Source organism: Sarcophilus harrisii, chromosome 6 (assembly GCF_902635505.1).
Source record: "Sarcophilus harrisii chromosome 6, mSarHar1.11, whole genome shotgun sequence".
In the NCBI taxonomy this organism is placed as follows: Eukaryota; Metazoa; Chordata; class Mammalia; order Dasyuromorphia; family Dasyuridae; genus Sarcophilus; species Sarcophilus harrisii.
The window spans coordinates 207,727,720-207,746,221 of NC_045431.1; the positions used below are offsets into that span (position 1 = coordinate 207,727,720).

Here is an 18,502-nt window from a genome sequence, read left to right on the forward strand (position 1 = left end):
CCACTTTCTTCTTTTGTAATCATGTAAGTTTGTAGAAGTTTCACCTGTCTGGCCCTTGGAAAGAGTGGCTATGGTTTGGGACCCTCATAATGAAAAAAACAGACAAGAAACCTTTGTCAGTTGGCTAAATGACAGAAGTGGCTAGACCTTTTGTCATTGTTTTTTTTCTTCCTCTTTTGCTGTCCCTCTTGTCCTTCCGTGAATGACAAGACTAAACTTATTAGACATGAGATTGTCATCTCTTTATTAATTCAAGTAATATGTTCAGCAAGGCAGACAGAAAAGAATACAAATGCTTAGATAATGACTCACTGCTGATCTACAGACAGTGTTTGAATACCAATATTCTGTGAAGCATGAAGGCAGCTGCATTGCCACTCATAAAAATATTATAACTAATAACATATTGACAGTGTTGAAGTAATGCATATATACCTAAGTATTTGATCTACAGAGTAAAAATTTCTATTTTTTTCAGAGGTAGCATTTAAAAAGAAACCATTACAAATTATACAGAAACTCCTGTTTATTTTTCTAAAATTGTTTTTGCCAGGATTATTTTAAAAGCTCTAAAACATATTCAAAGATATATGGTAATATTTTTACAAGTGCATATTTAATTTTAAACTCAAAAGAGAAGGAAACCATGTAATAGATAAAATCTAATGAATAATAATCAAGGAAAAGAAATGAACTTCCACTTCAATCAAGAGACATTTATTAAGTGCCTATTACATGCCAGGCACTATGCTAGGCATTGGGAATAGAGAGACAAAAGCAAAAGTCCTTGAAAGAGCATGCAATTTTATCTTCCAACTTATCTTTTCATTTCAGTGTGTCTCTTGGATTGCCATCTTTGTTTCTTTAATATATATTGGCCTTTGAAAGGTAGTCCCTCACTTGTCGGAGCCACTTATTTTGCTGTGACCTTTGAGTGTGCAATTACTGTCCATTGATGTTAAATCTGGAGAGAGCCAAAAGTACTTGAGAATTTATGTATAATGACATCCATCACTTTCAGACCAATTTTCTTTCCTTACTTCCATTCTTCCCCATCCTCTTTTCTTCCTTTCCCTCTTGCTCCCTCCTTCTTTCCTTTTTTTTCTTCCATTATCCTTCTCTTCCTTCTTGCTTTCTTTCTCCCCTCTCTTAATTGCCATAAATGCCATAGTGGGAAGTCAGCCAAAATTAGTCAAAAATTAGCATCATAGAATACTTTTAAAGATAAAGTTTTAGTATTCATCAATCCACACTCCAGCTGAACCTTTTCTTCATAAATAGTGTTATCAGACTGAAATAACACAAATTGTGATTAGTAAGATGCAAATTAATAAGTTTTTACTCATTATTTGTGCATATAAATTCAGTATATATATATATATATATGTATGTATTTATATATATTATTCCTAAATGAACAGAGGTGTGTATATATCATATAAAAAAGTATGTGTGTTTATATCATGAAAAATTATTTGATTTCTTGAAGGGCACAGTGCTTCCCCTTATGATTTAATGCAAAGATGAGAACATTTTGAAAGTAGTTATTTGGAAAGAATATTGATTTCAGTCAAGTGCTGAGATAATAATCAAAGACCCCTTTTATGTCAAAAAGTTGGAACCCTGATTCAGACCTGGCTAGCAAATACACCTGCACTGAAAGCATTCTTCATTGGTTTTCAAATAACCCTTTTAGCGAGATGTCACATCAGGTGACAAATTTAAGGTGTTCGTAAATGGAGTTGCCTTTTTTCCTGTCTATGATTGACTCCCTTGGCAAGGGTGATCACTTTTAAGTTGGTATTTGGTGCTGATGTTATCCCCACCAAGCATCTCCTGTCTGGCAGAGCTGATTACCTTGTTCAAAATTCAAAGAAGCATTTCAGTGCCTCATATGAGGGATTGCAGGCCTTCCATTTGGACTATGAATATTTAATCTTTTACAGTTCAGTGACTGTTTCCGTTTCTAGGACATTGCTCAACATGGGACTAATGAATTATGTAAAGTCAGTCTGCTGGTCTCTCGATTTGAATGTGTGTTGAAATGGTAACAGAGTCAGTTGTGCAGATGTTGTAGGTGATTCGACTACCTCTGTCTCTATTGATAAATGTTTCTGGCTTGATTTGTGTGTAAAGGTCACAGACAGACAATGAAGGGAATGTCACCACCGAGCCCAGCACAGCGGGAGTGAGCATGGAGCCAGTACTCTACACCAAGAGTGGACAATCTGGCCTAGAAGAGCTCGCTGGTAAGTCTTCGATGAGTTTGGGAAATTCTGAGTGTGGTGGTTATAAAATAAAGGTACCAAAAGTAAGGGAAAGGACAAAGAAAGTAAAGCTTGCTGAAATGTCACTAAGACATATCATGAGATGTAATATTTAGCTTTATTTTCCTTGCCTTGCCCATATTTCTCCTTTCCAACCTTTTTCCTTTTTTCCTTTTCATCTTCTTTTCCTTCATTGCTTCTTTTTCCTGCCCATATCCTGAATTTTCCTTCCCTTTCTATGCTTACTTTTTCTTCCTTCCTTTCTTCCTTTTCTTTTTCCCTATTTTTCTTGCTTCCCTTATTTTTCCTTCCTTCCTTTCCTCACTTCTTTTCCCTGCCTCACTTTTTCCCTCTTATTCTTCTTTCTTCCTCCTTTCCTTTTCCTTACTTCCTTCCCCTTCACTTTATTCATCTTCCTTTTCTCTTCTTCCCTCCTTTTTCTTCTTTCCTCATTTTTATAATTCCCTTTCTTATTTTTTACCTTTTTTCCTTCTCTTTATTCTTCCTTGCTTTTCCTTCTCTCTTTTTCTTAATTTCATTCCCCCTTTCTTTTATCTATTTTATTTCTCTTCCCTTTCCATCATTTCTCCATTAGTTTCTTCTTTGATTTCTTTCTTTCTTCCTTTTGACTCTCTCCCTCCATTTTCCTTTTACCTTCCTTTCCTTTTCTTTTTCTTTTCATCTGCCCCTTCTTTCTTCTTCCCTTTTTTCTTCCCTTCTATTCTTCCCCATCCTCTTTTTTCCTCTCCCTCTTGCTTCCTCTTTCTTTCCTTTCTTTTTTCTTCCATTATCTTTCTCTTCCTTCCTGCTTTCTTTCTCCCCTCTCTTAATTGCCATAAATGCCATAGTTGTTCATTATCCCCTACATTTTGTTGAAAGTTAATAAAAAAAATTGACTTTTTTAAAAAAAATGAAAGGGGGTAATGTATAATAAACCTAGAAGTGTAGGTTGAAGCCAATTTAGAAAGAGCTTAAATGTCAAATAAAGGAATTTGTATTTCTTCCTAGTGATAATAGGGAGCCACTAGCATTTATTGAGCTGGGATGTGACAGGATCACATTTATACTAACTGTTCAAACCATAACTCCTCCCCCCCAAAAAAATGAAATTTCAGAAAAATCTCAAGTTCCATTTGTTGGCCTTGGAAGGCCATAGAAACTAATTAATCTTTGTTAGTTGTCAAGAGATCATGAGAATAGAGACAGAGAAAAATCTGTCTTCTTATAAATGAAGATATAGACATAACAAAGATAAATTTACTGCAAGCTGCATTACCAAGATACTGAATGGTACTGTCAGATTGGATTAAATTGATAAATAGTATTCTTCTTGAGAGCAAAAATTAATACCATGTGTGTTTAGAAGCTGATAACTCAAAGTATTTGATCAATTGTAGTTTGCATGTCTTTAGTTATGTAAATGTGAGATTTCCTTTAGGTACTCATAGTTTATAGATCAATCTAATGAAAAACACATCTTAGAATTATACCACAATAGTAATAATAATTAAAATTATAATAATAAAAGATGGTATTTATATAGAAGTTTAAGGATTGCAAAGTACTTTATCTGCAACCTCTCATTTGAACTTCTCAGTAACACTACGGGGGTAACTTTAGATGTTATTATTGCCATTTTACAGACAATAATTGAGACTCAAAGAGGTAACTTTGCACAGTTATTCAGTATCAGAGTAAATTCTTATGGATCATATAATGTATAATATTTGGCTACTGAGTTCCGTTCACAAACCACTAGGCTAAGGGGGAATCTCGTGATTGAAACATTTCTTTATTAAGTATTTATTACATGAAAGTACAGTTATTCCTTCCACATTGTGACTTTTCCCATTGTGGTTTCAATAGAGCATGGGTCAGTTTAAAAAATTAAACAGGCATTTTTTGAGAGTTTTGTGGAAGCCACAGACAATATAGAAAAACCTACAGATGACAGAGAGCCTATGGCCAAATGATTAACTCATATTTTACATTAAGGTATTGGAAACACCCCATAAAATAAAAGGGTAAAATTCATACTTCTTCTTTGGTATCAAAAGAGGCCAAAAAACTTTTACATGGATTTTTCAAATGGAGGGGGTGCTACACTCCTAACCCCCATGATGTGAAAGGGATAACTCTAGTTGTAGTAAATGTTGGACATCCGAAAATTAATTAAGAGTTGATTGTTTACAATTTAATAAGGGACTAAGACATCAGGAAAAACATAACTGATTCTAAGTAAGTGGTTGTTCAGTGAATGAATGAATAATATGAAGTATCACATTGAAAGCTTTTGGTGAGTATAAAGGGACTTTAGAGGAGGGAGGGATCAATGAATTGGGGTCTTCATTGCTGCTCAAAGTGATTACCCAGGAGAGGCAGGTCACTGATGGCCCATAGCAGTGGCAACCACTAGACTTGGAAATCTCCCCATTAGAAAAATTAGAACAAGCACTAAAATGTAGGTCTTTAGCTAAGAAATTTTATATGAATACTATCATTATCAGACGAGTATAGTAGATAATTCTTGGAGTAATTTTTTTCTTACTCCTTTCATCAGTCAATCCTCAAGTATTCTTTGATGATGCATGGGGTCATATATGAGGTACAATATAAAAATTAGATGATTCCTTCTCTCAAAGAGCTTATAATCTAACAGGGACCAATATTAAATTAATTTATATATGTAAATATGTAAAATTATTATAAGTTAATGGTTACAAGGAAAAGCTAGATGGCACAGTGGATACATCAACCAGCCCTGGAGTCAAGAGGATTTAATTTCAAATCCAGCCCCAGACACTGGATGTGTGACCCTGACTACGTGACCCTGGGCAAGTCACTTAACCCCAATTTCTGCCAAAGAATAATAATAATAGATTAATGGTCACAAGTTCATTTTCTTCAACAGGAATATCCATCTATCTATCCATTCATTCAAAAAACATTTGTTAAATTTTTCCAATGTACCAGACACTGATCTAGGTATACAAAAACAGAAACCAAATAATCTCTGCCTCCCAAGAATTCAGTATGAATTTAATTAAGGGATTATAGTTTTTCCTACTGGCTTATCATCATAACAAATGTTCAGTTCATTTCTTGGAATTGCCTAAAATGGTCAGTAACACTTTGGCAATCCTGCAAAGATAAAATGTTGCTGAATTGACAATAAAATAAATGTAATTAGTTGTGTAAGTGGAGGACAAAAATTATATTATTTTGTGGTGATTTGATAGTTAAATTGGAACTCCATTTTTATTTTAACAGAATATATTTCTTTTAAAGAATATGTTGGAAAATGTAAGTTAGCTTATTTCTAATACTCAAGAAAAGTACCTTCCAAAATTCTTACTGTCATGAATAAGGGAAAAACTAATAAATATTTGAGTTGATTAGTCTTTGGAATGTAATATTTATTTCAAATATAAAAATAAAATGTTATCTGGTATTTCCAGAGAGGCAACTAGGGGGTAGTGGATAGAGAGCCAGTCTTGGAACCAAGAAGTTGTTATTCATTCATTTCAATCACGTCCAACTCTTTGCAGCCCCATTTAGAAGTTTCTTGGCAGAGATACTGGAGTGGCTTGCCATTTTCTTCTCCAGCTCATTATAGAGATGAGGAAACTGAGGTAAACAAGGTTAAGTGACTTGTCTATTGTGACATAACCAGTGAGTGTCTAAGGGCAGATGTAAACTCAGGAGGAGGAATTTTCCTGACTCCTGAATTCAAATCCCTCCTCTCAGACCTGTTGACTGGAGGAGTCACTTGACCTAAGACCAAGATCTCCCATTTCATGCAGGGACTTCTCTACTCATCTTGATATCTTGCCACTAGCCCCAGATAGCTCCACGGGGAAAGTGAGGCAAGTGACTTTGCACAGCCCGTCCCTCACTTAAATCCAATCCTCTTGCATGCCATGGTATCACCTCCTTGATGTCATGATCCTCTTTGAGACTGAAGAGCAACAACAATTGCTCTATACAACTACATGAGTTGCACCCCCTATAAGATTTCCTATCTTGCTTTGCCCTTAGTAAATTTTTATTTTTTAAAAGATTATTTAATTTAGCAGTCTTCAGACATGGCTACATCTGTAGCCAAAACAAATATTATCTTGTCCCGCCTGGGAACAAAAATTCCATAATCTTCCTAAAAATGTGTTCCAGGAGTTAACCATGTGGCCTGTGAGAAATAGGATAAATTTTTCTCATTTCTCCTAACTCTATTGTGTAGAAATAGAAAATATATTCATTTAGTGATTTCTCTGTCATTTTAGTGCCAGCCTAAACAACTCCCTGCTTCTCTTATCCTTCATTAATAGGTTACCTTTTCATTTTTTCAAAGTAGTTTTTATTATTTTCTTTCTAAAATAGAAAAAATTTTAAGTTCTTTTAATTCTTTTAATTTTTAAAAAAAATTCTTTAATTCTTTACACTGTGATGGCCCAGGACACAGAATGCCAAGTGCTAATGAGAGAGCAGGTGTCTTCTTTCCACTGCTAATAATATTTCTCACAAAGGAAGTGCTTTAAGATCTTGATAAACACTTTAGGAGCTTTATTATAGAGTACAACTATTGTTATCCTCATTTTTCAATTTAAGAAACTAAGGTAAAGTGACATAGCTATAAAACTAATGATAGGATTTGAACAAGGTGTTCTAACTTCAAATCCCTCCCTTCTTTTTTATATTGTACCACCCTCCGTGACTAATATATCTGATTTCATTATTAAACTTTCCATAAATGTGTTTCCTAGATTAAAAAAAAACTATGCAAATGAATGGAAAATCATCCTAAATTTAAGTGAGTCCATTTTAATTACCTGCTGGCTTCAGATGTTATTACTCACTCAGTACTAGAACCCACTAAAATTGGGAAACTTGAGATAATTACAAGCCTTTGCCTTAAAAATAATGAAACTGATCAGACTTAGGCAGTAAGAAGTTAGCTTCCATCAAAGCACATGTTTATTATTTATCCGAATGAATGGTTTGGATTAAATTAATTTGTAAGGCTTGGGGAAACAAAGCTAATGTCCAACTGGACATATGCTTACAGTTGATAAGATTCAATATTTTGCTCTATAACTTTCTCCTGGCACTGGTGAAAGGCAACGCCTGAGAAAAAAACAAGTTTTTAAAAGTAATAAATGGACTGCATGTAAAGAAAACCATATGCTACGTTTTAAGTTGACATCCAATTTCACCAAAAATCATTGCTGTGATCCATTACCATGAGTCAATTAAGTAGTATAGTCAATAGAGTAATGGATCATGGAAATCTGAATTCAAATCCCATCTCAGACTTGTGTCACTGTGAGCAAGTCACTTAATCCTGACTCAATTTCTTCTTCTATAAACTGAACTGGAAAAGGAAATAAACTTCTCCAGTATCTTTGCCAAGAAAACCCCAAATGAGTTCCTGAAGTTTGTGTACATTTGAAATGATTGAACAAAACAACAAATATCCCAGAATTGTGATGAGGAACAAATGCAAAAGTGTTTTGCAAGTCTAAAAGTGCTAGGTATATACTTGCTGCTATCATTATCATCACCATCACCATCATCATCACCACCCACTATTCCATAGAGACTTTACAGGTTAAGCAGCAGCGCTTAGTTGTGACTGCTCCTTCTAAAATCTTTTTCTAGGGGAAGATCCTGAGACTCGGCGACTTAGAACTGTGAAGAACATTGCTGACTTACGGCAAAACTTGGAGGAGACCATGTCCAGTTTACGAGGAACTCAGGTTACACACAGGTAAGCAACAGCATGAATAATGTCTGTCAAATCAGCACCTAATTCCATACCGTTAGCTCTGTGCTAGGATGTACCACCAGTCAAATGATTAGTGTTGTTAACTGGAGAAATGAAATTGATTTGAAAGCATACTGGAAGTCAGAAAGAATTACATAGAACACGAAAAGGAGAATTTTAGAAAATAGATTTCCGTGTAAAAAGGATTTCCAAAATAAGCTTTCTAAAAAGATTGTTAAATGCATCAGATGATATAAAAGCCAGATAATAAAATAGATCCAGTAGTTATTTAAATTTGATTTGATTTACATTTTAGACATCTCTACTACACTTGTATATATAGACAGGTGAACTATATTTAATTTTCTTGTTTATATACATATTTAAAATTCTTTCATAAATCCCTGGAATGGTGTTTATCATGCCAAGTTATACGTATATAAAAATGGATAGTCCTTTTAAAATCCAGATGATATTTGAAATATGTTTAAAATGTATATCTGGATTCTTTTTGAACACAAATCAGTTTGCTTTTAAGGAAACTTAATCAGGTTATTTTAAAAGTTGGGTAAGAGGTTTAAATGAACATCACTGTTAGCAATACTAAATCATTCTGGCAGATTGAGGTTGTGTAGTTTAGCATTGTTTACCAAAGCTAAGTTTGAACTTCCCTTGTAGAACTTCCAGTGAATCTATTTTGATTTTCAAGTTTCAATTAATATGACAGCTCATTATGACTAATGAATATAGCCATGAGGCCCCCAGACTTCCCCACTTTTTATAGTGCTAACTAAATCAGGGCAGACCTCATGTCTTGGCCATGCTTTGCAGAACACATGGGATCAAAATCTGCTAACGGAAAATTTTATTTAAGGTATTTCAGAAAATTCATTGTCCTACTCACATTAGTAGAGTCCCATGATATCACCATGAGGAAGTATGGATTACATCCTGTCAGGATATATACCTTAGTGGCCTTTGGGAACAAATACATGTTTTTTTTCTTATATCCCAGAATTCACTTGTTTTCTGAGTTCTTTTTGACCTATGTGAATTTTTTATTTTACTTGAACATATATGTTTTTCATATTTTGAGGCTTTTTGTCCCATTATTTCTCAAGAGAAGCCAATTATAGGTACAAAACAAGGTTATGAAAATGGGCTTGATTGATTGCATTATCTAAGAAATGTTCATCTATATGAGTTGTGGCTAGGAAGGATGGGTAGCAACACTGCTAACTTTACACTCATTTATTATTGATTTTTGTTGTCTAATCATTTCAGTCATGTATGACTTTTCATGATTCCATATGGAATTTTCTTGGCAGAGATACTGGAGGGTTTTGCCATTTTCTTCTGCAGCTCATTTTACAGATGAGGAAACTGAAGCAAACAGGATTAAGTGACTTGCACAGAGTCACACAGCTAGGAAGTGTCTGAAGTTGTATCTGAACTCAGAAAGATGAATCTTCCTGACTCCAGACCTGGCATTTTATCCGCTGCATCACTTGCTGCCCCCGTGCATTTATTAAATACTTATTATATTCTATCTACTGTACTAAATCCTGGGGATTCAAAGAAAAGCAAAAGACAATCTCTTCCCTAATTTTTTTTCCCACAGTCTAAGGGGAGAGACAACCAAAAAAAAAATATGTTTGGATGGGAAATGTTACCTTGAAAGAAGGAAAGTTGTGAAATAGAACCTAGAATGAAAAGATAAATTGGAATCCCTTAAGTCTTATTTTCATCAACCCTACTATTCTTAGTTATTTGCTTTTCTGAGTTAAAAGTAAACACTTAATAACCTACGTGCTCAAAGACAAAAACTTAGATAGGTCACTGTATATAACAGGGGAAGAATTATCTACTTTGATGAAGTTATTATTCCATCAAAATATGAAAATCAGAAAAAAAATTTTAAATAAAAATATGAAAATCAGCAAAACACTAGATGCTAGTTTAGGAGATGATTGTGGGGGGAAAAGTTACCAAAATGATTCCATTTGGACCCATTCATAAAAAAAAATTCATTCTGCATTTCTGATGTTCAAGTGCAAGATATGACATTTCTCTGACAGTTTTTGAATTGTCTAATTTGAATCATTTTAGGATAACGACTTGTTTTATGACAATAGTTTTATTGCCTTTTAACATGTTTGAAAAACCCATCTGCCTAAGTATAGGACTTTTATTAAGATATGCATGCTCTTTGCTATTTTTTTTTATTTTTAAGATCTTTTTAAAAAACTTTAATGTAAAGTCATCTTCCTTTAATTTAAAAAAAATTTAAAAGATAGGATAATCTTTCTTAAAGCTTTTTATTTTCAAAACATATGCACAGATAATTTTTCAACACTGACCCTTGAATAACCTTGTGTTTTAGATTTTCCCTTCCTTCCCCCCCTCCCCTAGATGGCAAATAATCCAATATATGTTATACATGTTAAAATATGTTAAATCCAATATGTGTAAACATATTTATACAATTCTCTTGCTGCACTAGAAAGATCAGATCAAAAAGGAAAATAAATGAGTAAGAAAACAAAATGCAAATGAACAACAACAAAAAGAGTGAGAATGTTATGTTGTGATCCACATTCAGTTCCCACGGTCCTCTCTCTGGGTGTAGATGGCTCTCTTCATCATAAGATCATTGGAAGTGGCATAGGATACTCTTTTTTAATGTTTTAAGATAGGATTATGAAGCAGGTATGAAGCAGTGAATGGAGTATCAGTACTTGGAGTCAGAAAGACTTAAATTCAAATCCAACTTCAGATTCGAGCCACATGACCCTGGACAAGTCATTTAATTCTGTTTGTTTTAGTTTCCTCATCTGTTAAAAAGAGCTGAAAAGGGAAATGGCAAACCACTTTAGTATCTTTGCCAAGAAAACCCCAAAAAGAGTCATGAAGAGTTAGATACAATTAAAAATGACTGAACAAAGCATAGGATTATAGACTAGACCTGTGATTTCAAGGGATAAGAACCATCCAAGTGGAGAAACTTTAATCCGCAAACTCCTTCTTCATAATTTTGAGTCTTTAAGCGTTTCCTAGAACATGACCAACAGGATGATTTCAGAAAGGCCTGGAGAGACTTACATGAACTGAAGCTAAATGAAATGAGCAGAACCAGGAGATCATTGTACATGGCAACAAGATTATATGATGATCAATTCTTATGGATGTGGTTCTTTCTGACAATGAGATGATTCAAACCAGTTCCACTTGTTCAATGATGAAGAGAGCCATCTACACCCAGAGAGAGGACTGTGGGAACTGACTGTGGTTCAGAACATAACATTTTTACTCTTTTTGTTGTTGTTTGCTTGCATTTTATTTTGCTTCACTTTTTCTCTTGTGCAGCACCATAATTGTATAAATACATATGCATATATTAGATTTAACATATATTTCTGCCATTTCTACTTGCCATCTAGGGGAGGGCATGGGGGAAGGGGAGGAAATTGGAACACAGGGTTTTGCAAGAGTTAATGTTGAAGAATTGTCCACACATGTTTTGAAAAATAAAAAGCTTTAATAAAAAAAAAAAGCAAAAACAAAAACAAAAAAAACAAAAAGAGTTTCCTAAAACACTGAGAGAGGACTTGTCCAGCCAAGATATGTTACATGTGAGCCTTGAACCCATATCTTGGTGGTTTCAAAGCCATTTCTCAATCCACTTAACCCATTTTTGAAAGATACTTAATTTAATACAAGTGTTCCTTAATCTCCCACCATGTACAAGGCACCAGACTAGGTAGAAACACACAGACAAAATGAAACAACCACTCCCCTCAGAGATTTTAATAACCCTTAGGCCACTACAGTCATGACACAGAATTTTTTTTTTCCTAGCACATTGGAAACAACCTTTGACGCCAATGTCACCACTGAAATAAGTGGGCGCAGCATCCTCAGCTTGACGGGAAGACCTACTCCATTGTCATGGAGAATTGGACAATCTAGCCCTCGACTTCAAGCAGGTGATGCTCCTTCAATGGGCAACGGGTACCCACCAAGAGCCAATGCAAGCCGCTTTATCAACACCGAGTCGGGTCGCTACATGTACTCCGCCCCCCTGAGAAGGCAGCTAGCATCCAGGGGCAGCAATGTTTGCCACGTGGACATCTCAGACAAGGGGGGAGATGAAATGGACCTAGAAAGCATCAGCATGGATGCCACCGGCTATATGAGTGACGGTGATGTTCTGGGCAAGAACATCAGGACCGATGACATTACCAGTGGGTGAGTACCTTCCATCCCTCAGTTGTGACATACAATGGTGTGAGCAGAATTATTGGCATTTTGTTGTTCCTTTTTGCAGATCAGGCCATCTCATTTTAGTGAGTAACTATTAGAATGACAACAAAGAAAATTTCACATCTTCCTCCCTTCTAGCATCATAGTTATAAGTCTAGCTTTATAGTTAGTGTGTCTGTCAGCATAAAAGACAAATTAAGGAAATAATTAAAATATAAGTACAACCATAAAAATACTTTAATGCAGTACGGTAAAGTGGGAAGACCAATCATTTGAGAGTAAGAAGCCCTTGGTTCCCGACTTAATTTTTTTGGTCACAATTATATAGTTCTTTTAGGTTTGCAGGGCACTTTACAAATCTTAACTCATTTAATCCTTACAACCCTGTGAGGCAGCTGCTATTATTTTCCCTATTTTACAGATCACAAAATTGAAATAGCCCAATTTTGTGATTTGCCCAGAGTCACTTAGCTGGTAAATGTCTGAGAAAGAATTTGAAATCAAGTCTTCCTAAGTCAGATCCTGCTATCTGTTCACTGTAGCACTCAATTGCCTCATTTGAAGAGTTCTCAATAATTTGGACAATTCAAAAAAATTAGTGTTTCAGGATTGCATATATTTTATTATGATAAAATGATCAAATTTTGATCAAAAAGATCTATTTCTATTTATTTTTGTTTAGTTTGTGTGTTTCTTGGATAAATTAAAGTCTACTGCATTTCTGTTGAGAATTCTCAAGGTAGAGGACTTGACTTTGCTTTGATGTAATGTTAGCTATTTCCACAAGGTGGGGATATCAGAATATTTTATGCTGAATCTTGATTGACATCCTAGGAAAAGTGTGGATTTCTTTAAACCATCAAATAAAATCCAAAAGCTTATGTGTTTATTTTTCAGACATGGTTTGGGAAGCTTATATTTTAGCAATTAACCCTTTAGTATTGAGGCAGGTAGCATAAAAATAGAAATATAAGTAACCAAGCTCAACTATTGACAATAAAGACCAGAATCTTAGTTGTTCATTCTCACATCAGTGGAGAATGTATTTACCTACATCCCATGAAAAAGTTGTGAATATCTCTTATAATTAAATTTTTTTCTTTTCTTTTGAGTTGATATTCCTTTACCAAGATAGATCACAGACATTTCATGATGTTATCCTATTCAATTCTTATTCTCATCTTTCTATAAATATTCCTGATTCTTTTAATGTTTAAAATTACTGATGTTTGACTGGCTTTTATTCTTTGTCTCACTACAAGACTGTTCTGCCTCCTTTTCCCGCTATGGATACCCTTAATAATATCTTCTCTTTCATTCCTTACCTACAAGTAACTGTTGTTATCAGAGGATAGTCCATTTACATCAAGCATCTTTTCTATTGCTATTGAGATTTTTAAAATTTTGATTCTTCCATTATCATGGAATACAATGTTTCACAATTATGTAGAATCACTGGGAGAATGTTAACATTAAATGAATGGCCCTTTTTATGGCAATGAGCAACTTGGAAAATATTGAGAGTATTGAACATTTTCTCAAATACATCCCACTTTTTTCCTTCTACTCAATTCTGCAAGTCTTCTTAATATGTGCATCTATTCTTCAAGTTACATGTGTCTATGTGTGACAGAAACAAAAATAAGTGAAACATATTCATGTATGTACAGACTTGTACACATTGAATAGATATGCAGAATTTCATAGAATATATATATATCTATATATCTATATACACATATCTATATAGAGAAAGACAGATGGATAGAATGGTGATGGACTGTCTCACCATTTACATATTATATTCTACATATTATATCTTGGATGTATCTATTTTTATCTGCTTTATTTGCTTGCTTGTTTTTCCATTGTAAATAAGTTAGATCAATGTCTTTTGTGTTGCTCTGGATTTCAATGAGGAAGCTTTATGTGTTCTGGGCCATGGTTCAATTAGGGTAATGTCATCTCCTAATAGGAGTTTTTGAAGAACTAATTATCAATAGCAATCTTTCTTTAATTGTTTGGATTGCACAATATACCTAATTACGGGCAAACTAGTCAGGTGAACATATGTCTAACTGTTTTACACCTTGCCTTATGTCAGTAATCAACAGCCCACTGAACTAAATCAACACTGCCATTCCATCTGTCAATGAGTCTTGTACAATTTTAAAATATGCATGGGAGATATTGTTTTAGGAGAACCTTCAATCAACAAGGATATATTAAGCATTTACTATGTATATAAGATGCATACGGAACATATAGAGAGTTATTTAGAAGGTAAGAGCTTGAATAAGGTTTCACTTAGAACATAGATTTTTAGGGAAGTCATGAAGGAAGACAAGTATTAGAGAAGGTAGAAGTATTCTGAGCATGGGGGACAGCTGACAACCTGTATAAAGGAATCAAGATGGAATATGAACTATCATATGCAGAGAACAACCATTAAGGCAATATAATTAGACTAGATCATGCAGGGAGGAAGATGTGTCAGACTGGAAAGATAATAAGGGACCATGTTGTCAAGAGCTTTATACTGTATTCTACATAAAACAAACATCATAGAAGTTTCAGGAGACAAAAGAACTGAAAAAACTGGCGTGGTCACACTTACTTATATTTTAGGAAAACCAATTTGGTGACCACACAGAGGCTCATTTGGAGTGCAGATCTGAAGCAGTGAAAGCAAAAACGTAGGGTATTTTGGGGTATTCAATTCCATTCACCAAGTGCAATCCATAGAAATGGTGCTGAGTTAACAAGATCTCATTCAAAGTCCTCTGCCTATTTTCAACTCAACTGATTTCTGCTGTTTTTTGAGGCAATACTGCTCATAGCCTTGTGACCTCTTTGTCTATAATATCTGTAATATTTCAGAGGCAACGCCTTTTCTATACCACTTAATTCTAGTTCAGCACCTCACCAACCCCAGAGTGATAAGTTCTTCTGCCTCTGCAGCCAATTAAAAGGATTTTCATCATTTCACACTCTAAGCCCTCAGTCATGCAGGGCCAGAAACTGGCTTGCCCGAAGTTCCACGTGGAAATGAAAACAAGTGAGAAATAGCAACACATGCTCTATATTACCCACTGAAAAAACCTAAGCATTTTTCCTGTTACAAAGCCAAGTATAAACTTTATAATTATTCCTATGAAATTTCATCGTATTAGATTTTCTTAGATTTTTGTCAAAGGTAGCATATTAAGAATAGGTAATTTAATGCTTGTAAATCATATAAAAGACATGTGATTTTTAACACCATCTGACCCTTGTCCACAGCTCTGAAACTGTCACTATATAAGCAATAAGAAACCACAGAGTTCCATTAAAATTTTTGAGCTCTAAGCAAGTTATTTCCCTCTCTATTACCCCCCTTTCTTTTATCTTGATCATTTATAAAACCTAACTTGCACTAAATCATCTCTTAAGTCCTTTCCAGCCCAATATAATCGGTCAAGTGATTATTACTACATGCCAGGCAGTAGAGGTACAAGTATAAAAAATGAAACAATTCCTATTCCTGATGGATTTTCATGGATAACACATGAATTTATGGATCAAAAATTCCCATCCATAGGCTATTTGCAAAGGGATGAAAAATTCAATCACAGTTGCTTTAGAATATAGTCTGCTAAGTAATAGTTTGTAGCATTTGTCATCCACACTAATAACATAAATTATTAAAAATATCAAAGAATGTTCTACTATCTCATTAATTATTTAAAAGATTGGCATCTAAAACTATTCAGGCATTTCATTCTAAAATTTAGTTCAGTGCAAAAGACCAAAGTATTTGTTAAAGTCCAATACATTAATGATAAAATAAAATTCATTCATCTAACCTAGAAATACTGCAATTAATGTCACCTGTTTTTTTTTTCTTTGAAAATCTTACTCATGTTTTCCCTCTTTCTCCCCCAATCATGTTTACACAATTCTCAGCATCTGCATTAAAAACTGAAAAAGATCAGACAATCCTCCAGATGTTTTCAGTTTATAACAATAAACTTCCAGATTTTTAAGAAATAATCACATTAAAAGTTTTTCATTTTTATCTGCATGTTTGGCTTCATGCAAAAACACCCAATATTTATGGATAACATATAGATCAATACAGAGTACTGTGAGGTTAGTTTAAAAATCCCTCTTTATAATAACTTTACTGCAAATAAGGAAGACTTTTGAGTTTATAGACCAATTTTAAGGCCCCAAATTTTCCTCAATTATATATGCGTTCATTCATTCATTTGACAAGCCTTTCTTATTATTGTTATTATTATTATTCTAGAAACAGGGGAAAAGAAGGGCCAACAAAATTCCTAAACAAATCCCATGGCGGTCTCTGCCCTCATTAGGTTGGGATGGAGTGGAGAACATGCATCCATAAAATTAAGACACAAAATAATTTCCAAGAGAGAGAACAGTAATAACTGGGGAAATAATTATAAGCTTCCTGTAGATGGCACCTATCTTAAGATTTGAAAGTGTAGTTGATGAGGACTGAATTCTTGGTGTGAATGAAAGCCTATGCGAAAAACACAGAGCTAGGAAATGGAATATAATGTATGAGAAATCACAAATAGTCTTATTGATGCAGAGTGTGAAAGTAATCTGTTATTAACGTGTATATATTCATACATACAAACATATTTATATCTGTGTGTGAATATATGTATGTAAATCCTTTTAATTCTGTTTACATTGTATTTGAAATTAGAACAGGGAAGAAAATCCAGTTTATTATCATGAAGTCCAACAGACCTATTATCAACAAGCACCTTTTGTCTAAATTATGGAGAGGTTGATTACCCTGCTTCCTTTTCTGGATTGGAAAGATAGACGTTTGCTGTAGCAGCAAAGATATGAAAATAGCAGATGACTTAGAAGCATTGATCTGGGAAAGCTACCTATTCATGGTCTAAAAATGGAGAATGCCATATGGCTCTGAAATGAAATTAAGGGCAGACATAGGGTCCATATGTTAAAAGATTTTTTTTATCTATTTAAATGAGTGGTTGCTTTGTTCAGTTACCTTCTGTAATATATTACTAAGAATATGAAATATAATTTAGAATCTTAAAAGTCATGGAAGGTGAAAATTGCAAAGGATTCTGGGAGGTCCTACAATCATAGGATAAAAGATACAAAGCTGGAAGAGGAGTCAGAGATCATAGCCCTTTCATTGTACAAAGAAGAAAACTGAGGTCCAGGGAGATTTTGTCTTACCCAAAGTTGCCTAAGGGTTAAAGTGTCATAAAGTATCAAAAGTGGGATTAGGACCAGGTCTTCTCACTTGAAAGCCAAAGCTCTTTCTACTGTCCCACACCAAATGTCTTCATTTTATGAAGCTTATTGGAAAGTATCTAATTCTTCAGATTCCTGATCCCCTGATATGTGAACATTGAGACAAGGAATGCTTCCTACTTGAAGAAGACCGGGGAAACCCAGACTAATAATAATAATTTATGATATACTGCTTATCTTTTGTGGTAGCATTGCCTAGCTCCATCAAATGGCCTAACCAAAAATAGGTCTGGCAATTTGTGTATTTTATACATAAATTTTGCAGAAAATTTCATTCACTTAGGGCAGTGGTGTAAAATTCAAAACAAATGGAGACTACTAAATGTACATAAGGAGCCCTGCCAATACCATATTGTTTTGGTTTTAAAATGCAATGTCATCTATGCTTTATTGCATTTTTATTTTATTAAATATTTTCCAATTATATTTTAATCTGGTTCTAGTCACACTGGGGAGTGTTGTGGGTCTGGTATTTGATAACTGACTTAGAGACCACAATGCTGGTTTGAGGAAAACATTTTTGGAATTTTAACGTTACTAAAAATTATCAAGGGGAACAGGAATCCAAAAAGCTGTCAGGATTCCCAAAATGAAAATGGTTATTCTTTCTTTGTCTAATTTTTTAGTCATTGTCAGCAAATAAAATATAAAAATATAGATAAAAAGAAGATGGCGTAGCTATAATCCATTAAAAAGTTTCAACTGACCCTGCATCACGTTGAACAACACTGGCTTAGGTGTTTCAACCTACACTATTCTGCTGCCAAATTTTTCTGATTCTTCCTCGCTGCACTTATTGTGCCCATATTTCATGTATCATATCCATAAGCCTCTCTCCATTCCCACCACTACTTTTATTTAGTCCCCCATCATCTCTTGCCTGAACTCTTATTACAGCCTCTTA

The 18,502-nt window shown here is 34.3% G+C and overlaps 1 protein-coding gene across 11 annotated transcripts in view; it reads left to right on the plus strand.

Annotated features, from left to right (window-relative positions):
* NAV2 (neuron navigator 2) overlaps positions 1–18,502 on the plus strand; it is a 438,256-nt gene that overhangs the window by 237,056 nt on the left and 182,698 nt on the right. For all 11 annotated transcript variants that reach the window (XM_031943258.1, XM_031943259.1, XM_031943260.1 and 8 more), the window contains 3 exons: positions 2,137–2,249; positions 7,923–8,031; positions 11,887–12,276. In XM_031943258.1, coding sequence (XP_031799118.1) covers positions 2,137–2,249; positions 7,923–8,031; positions 11,887–12,276 — 612 coding nt within the window. The remainder of the gene's footprint in view (positions 1–2,136; positions 2,250–7,922; positions 8,032–11,886; positions 12,277–18,502) is intronic.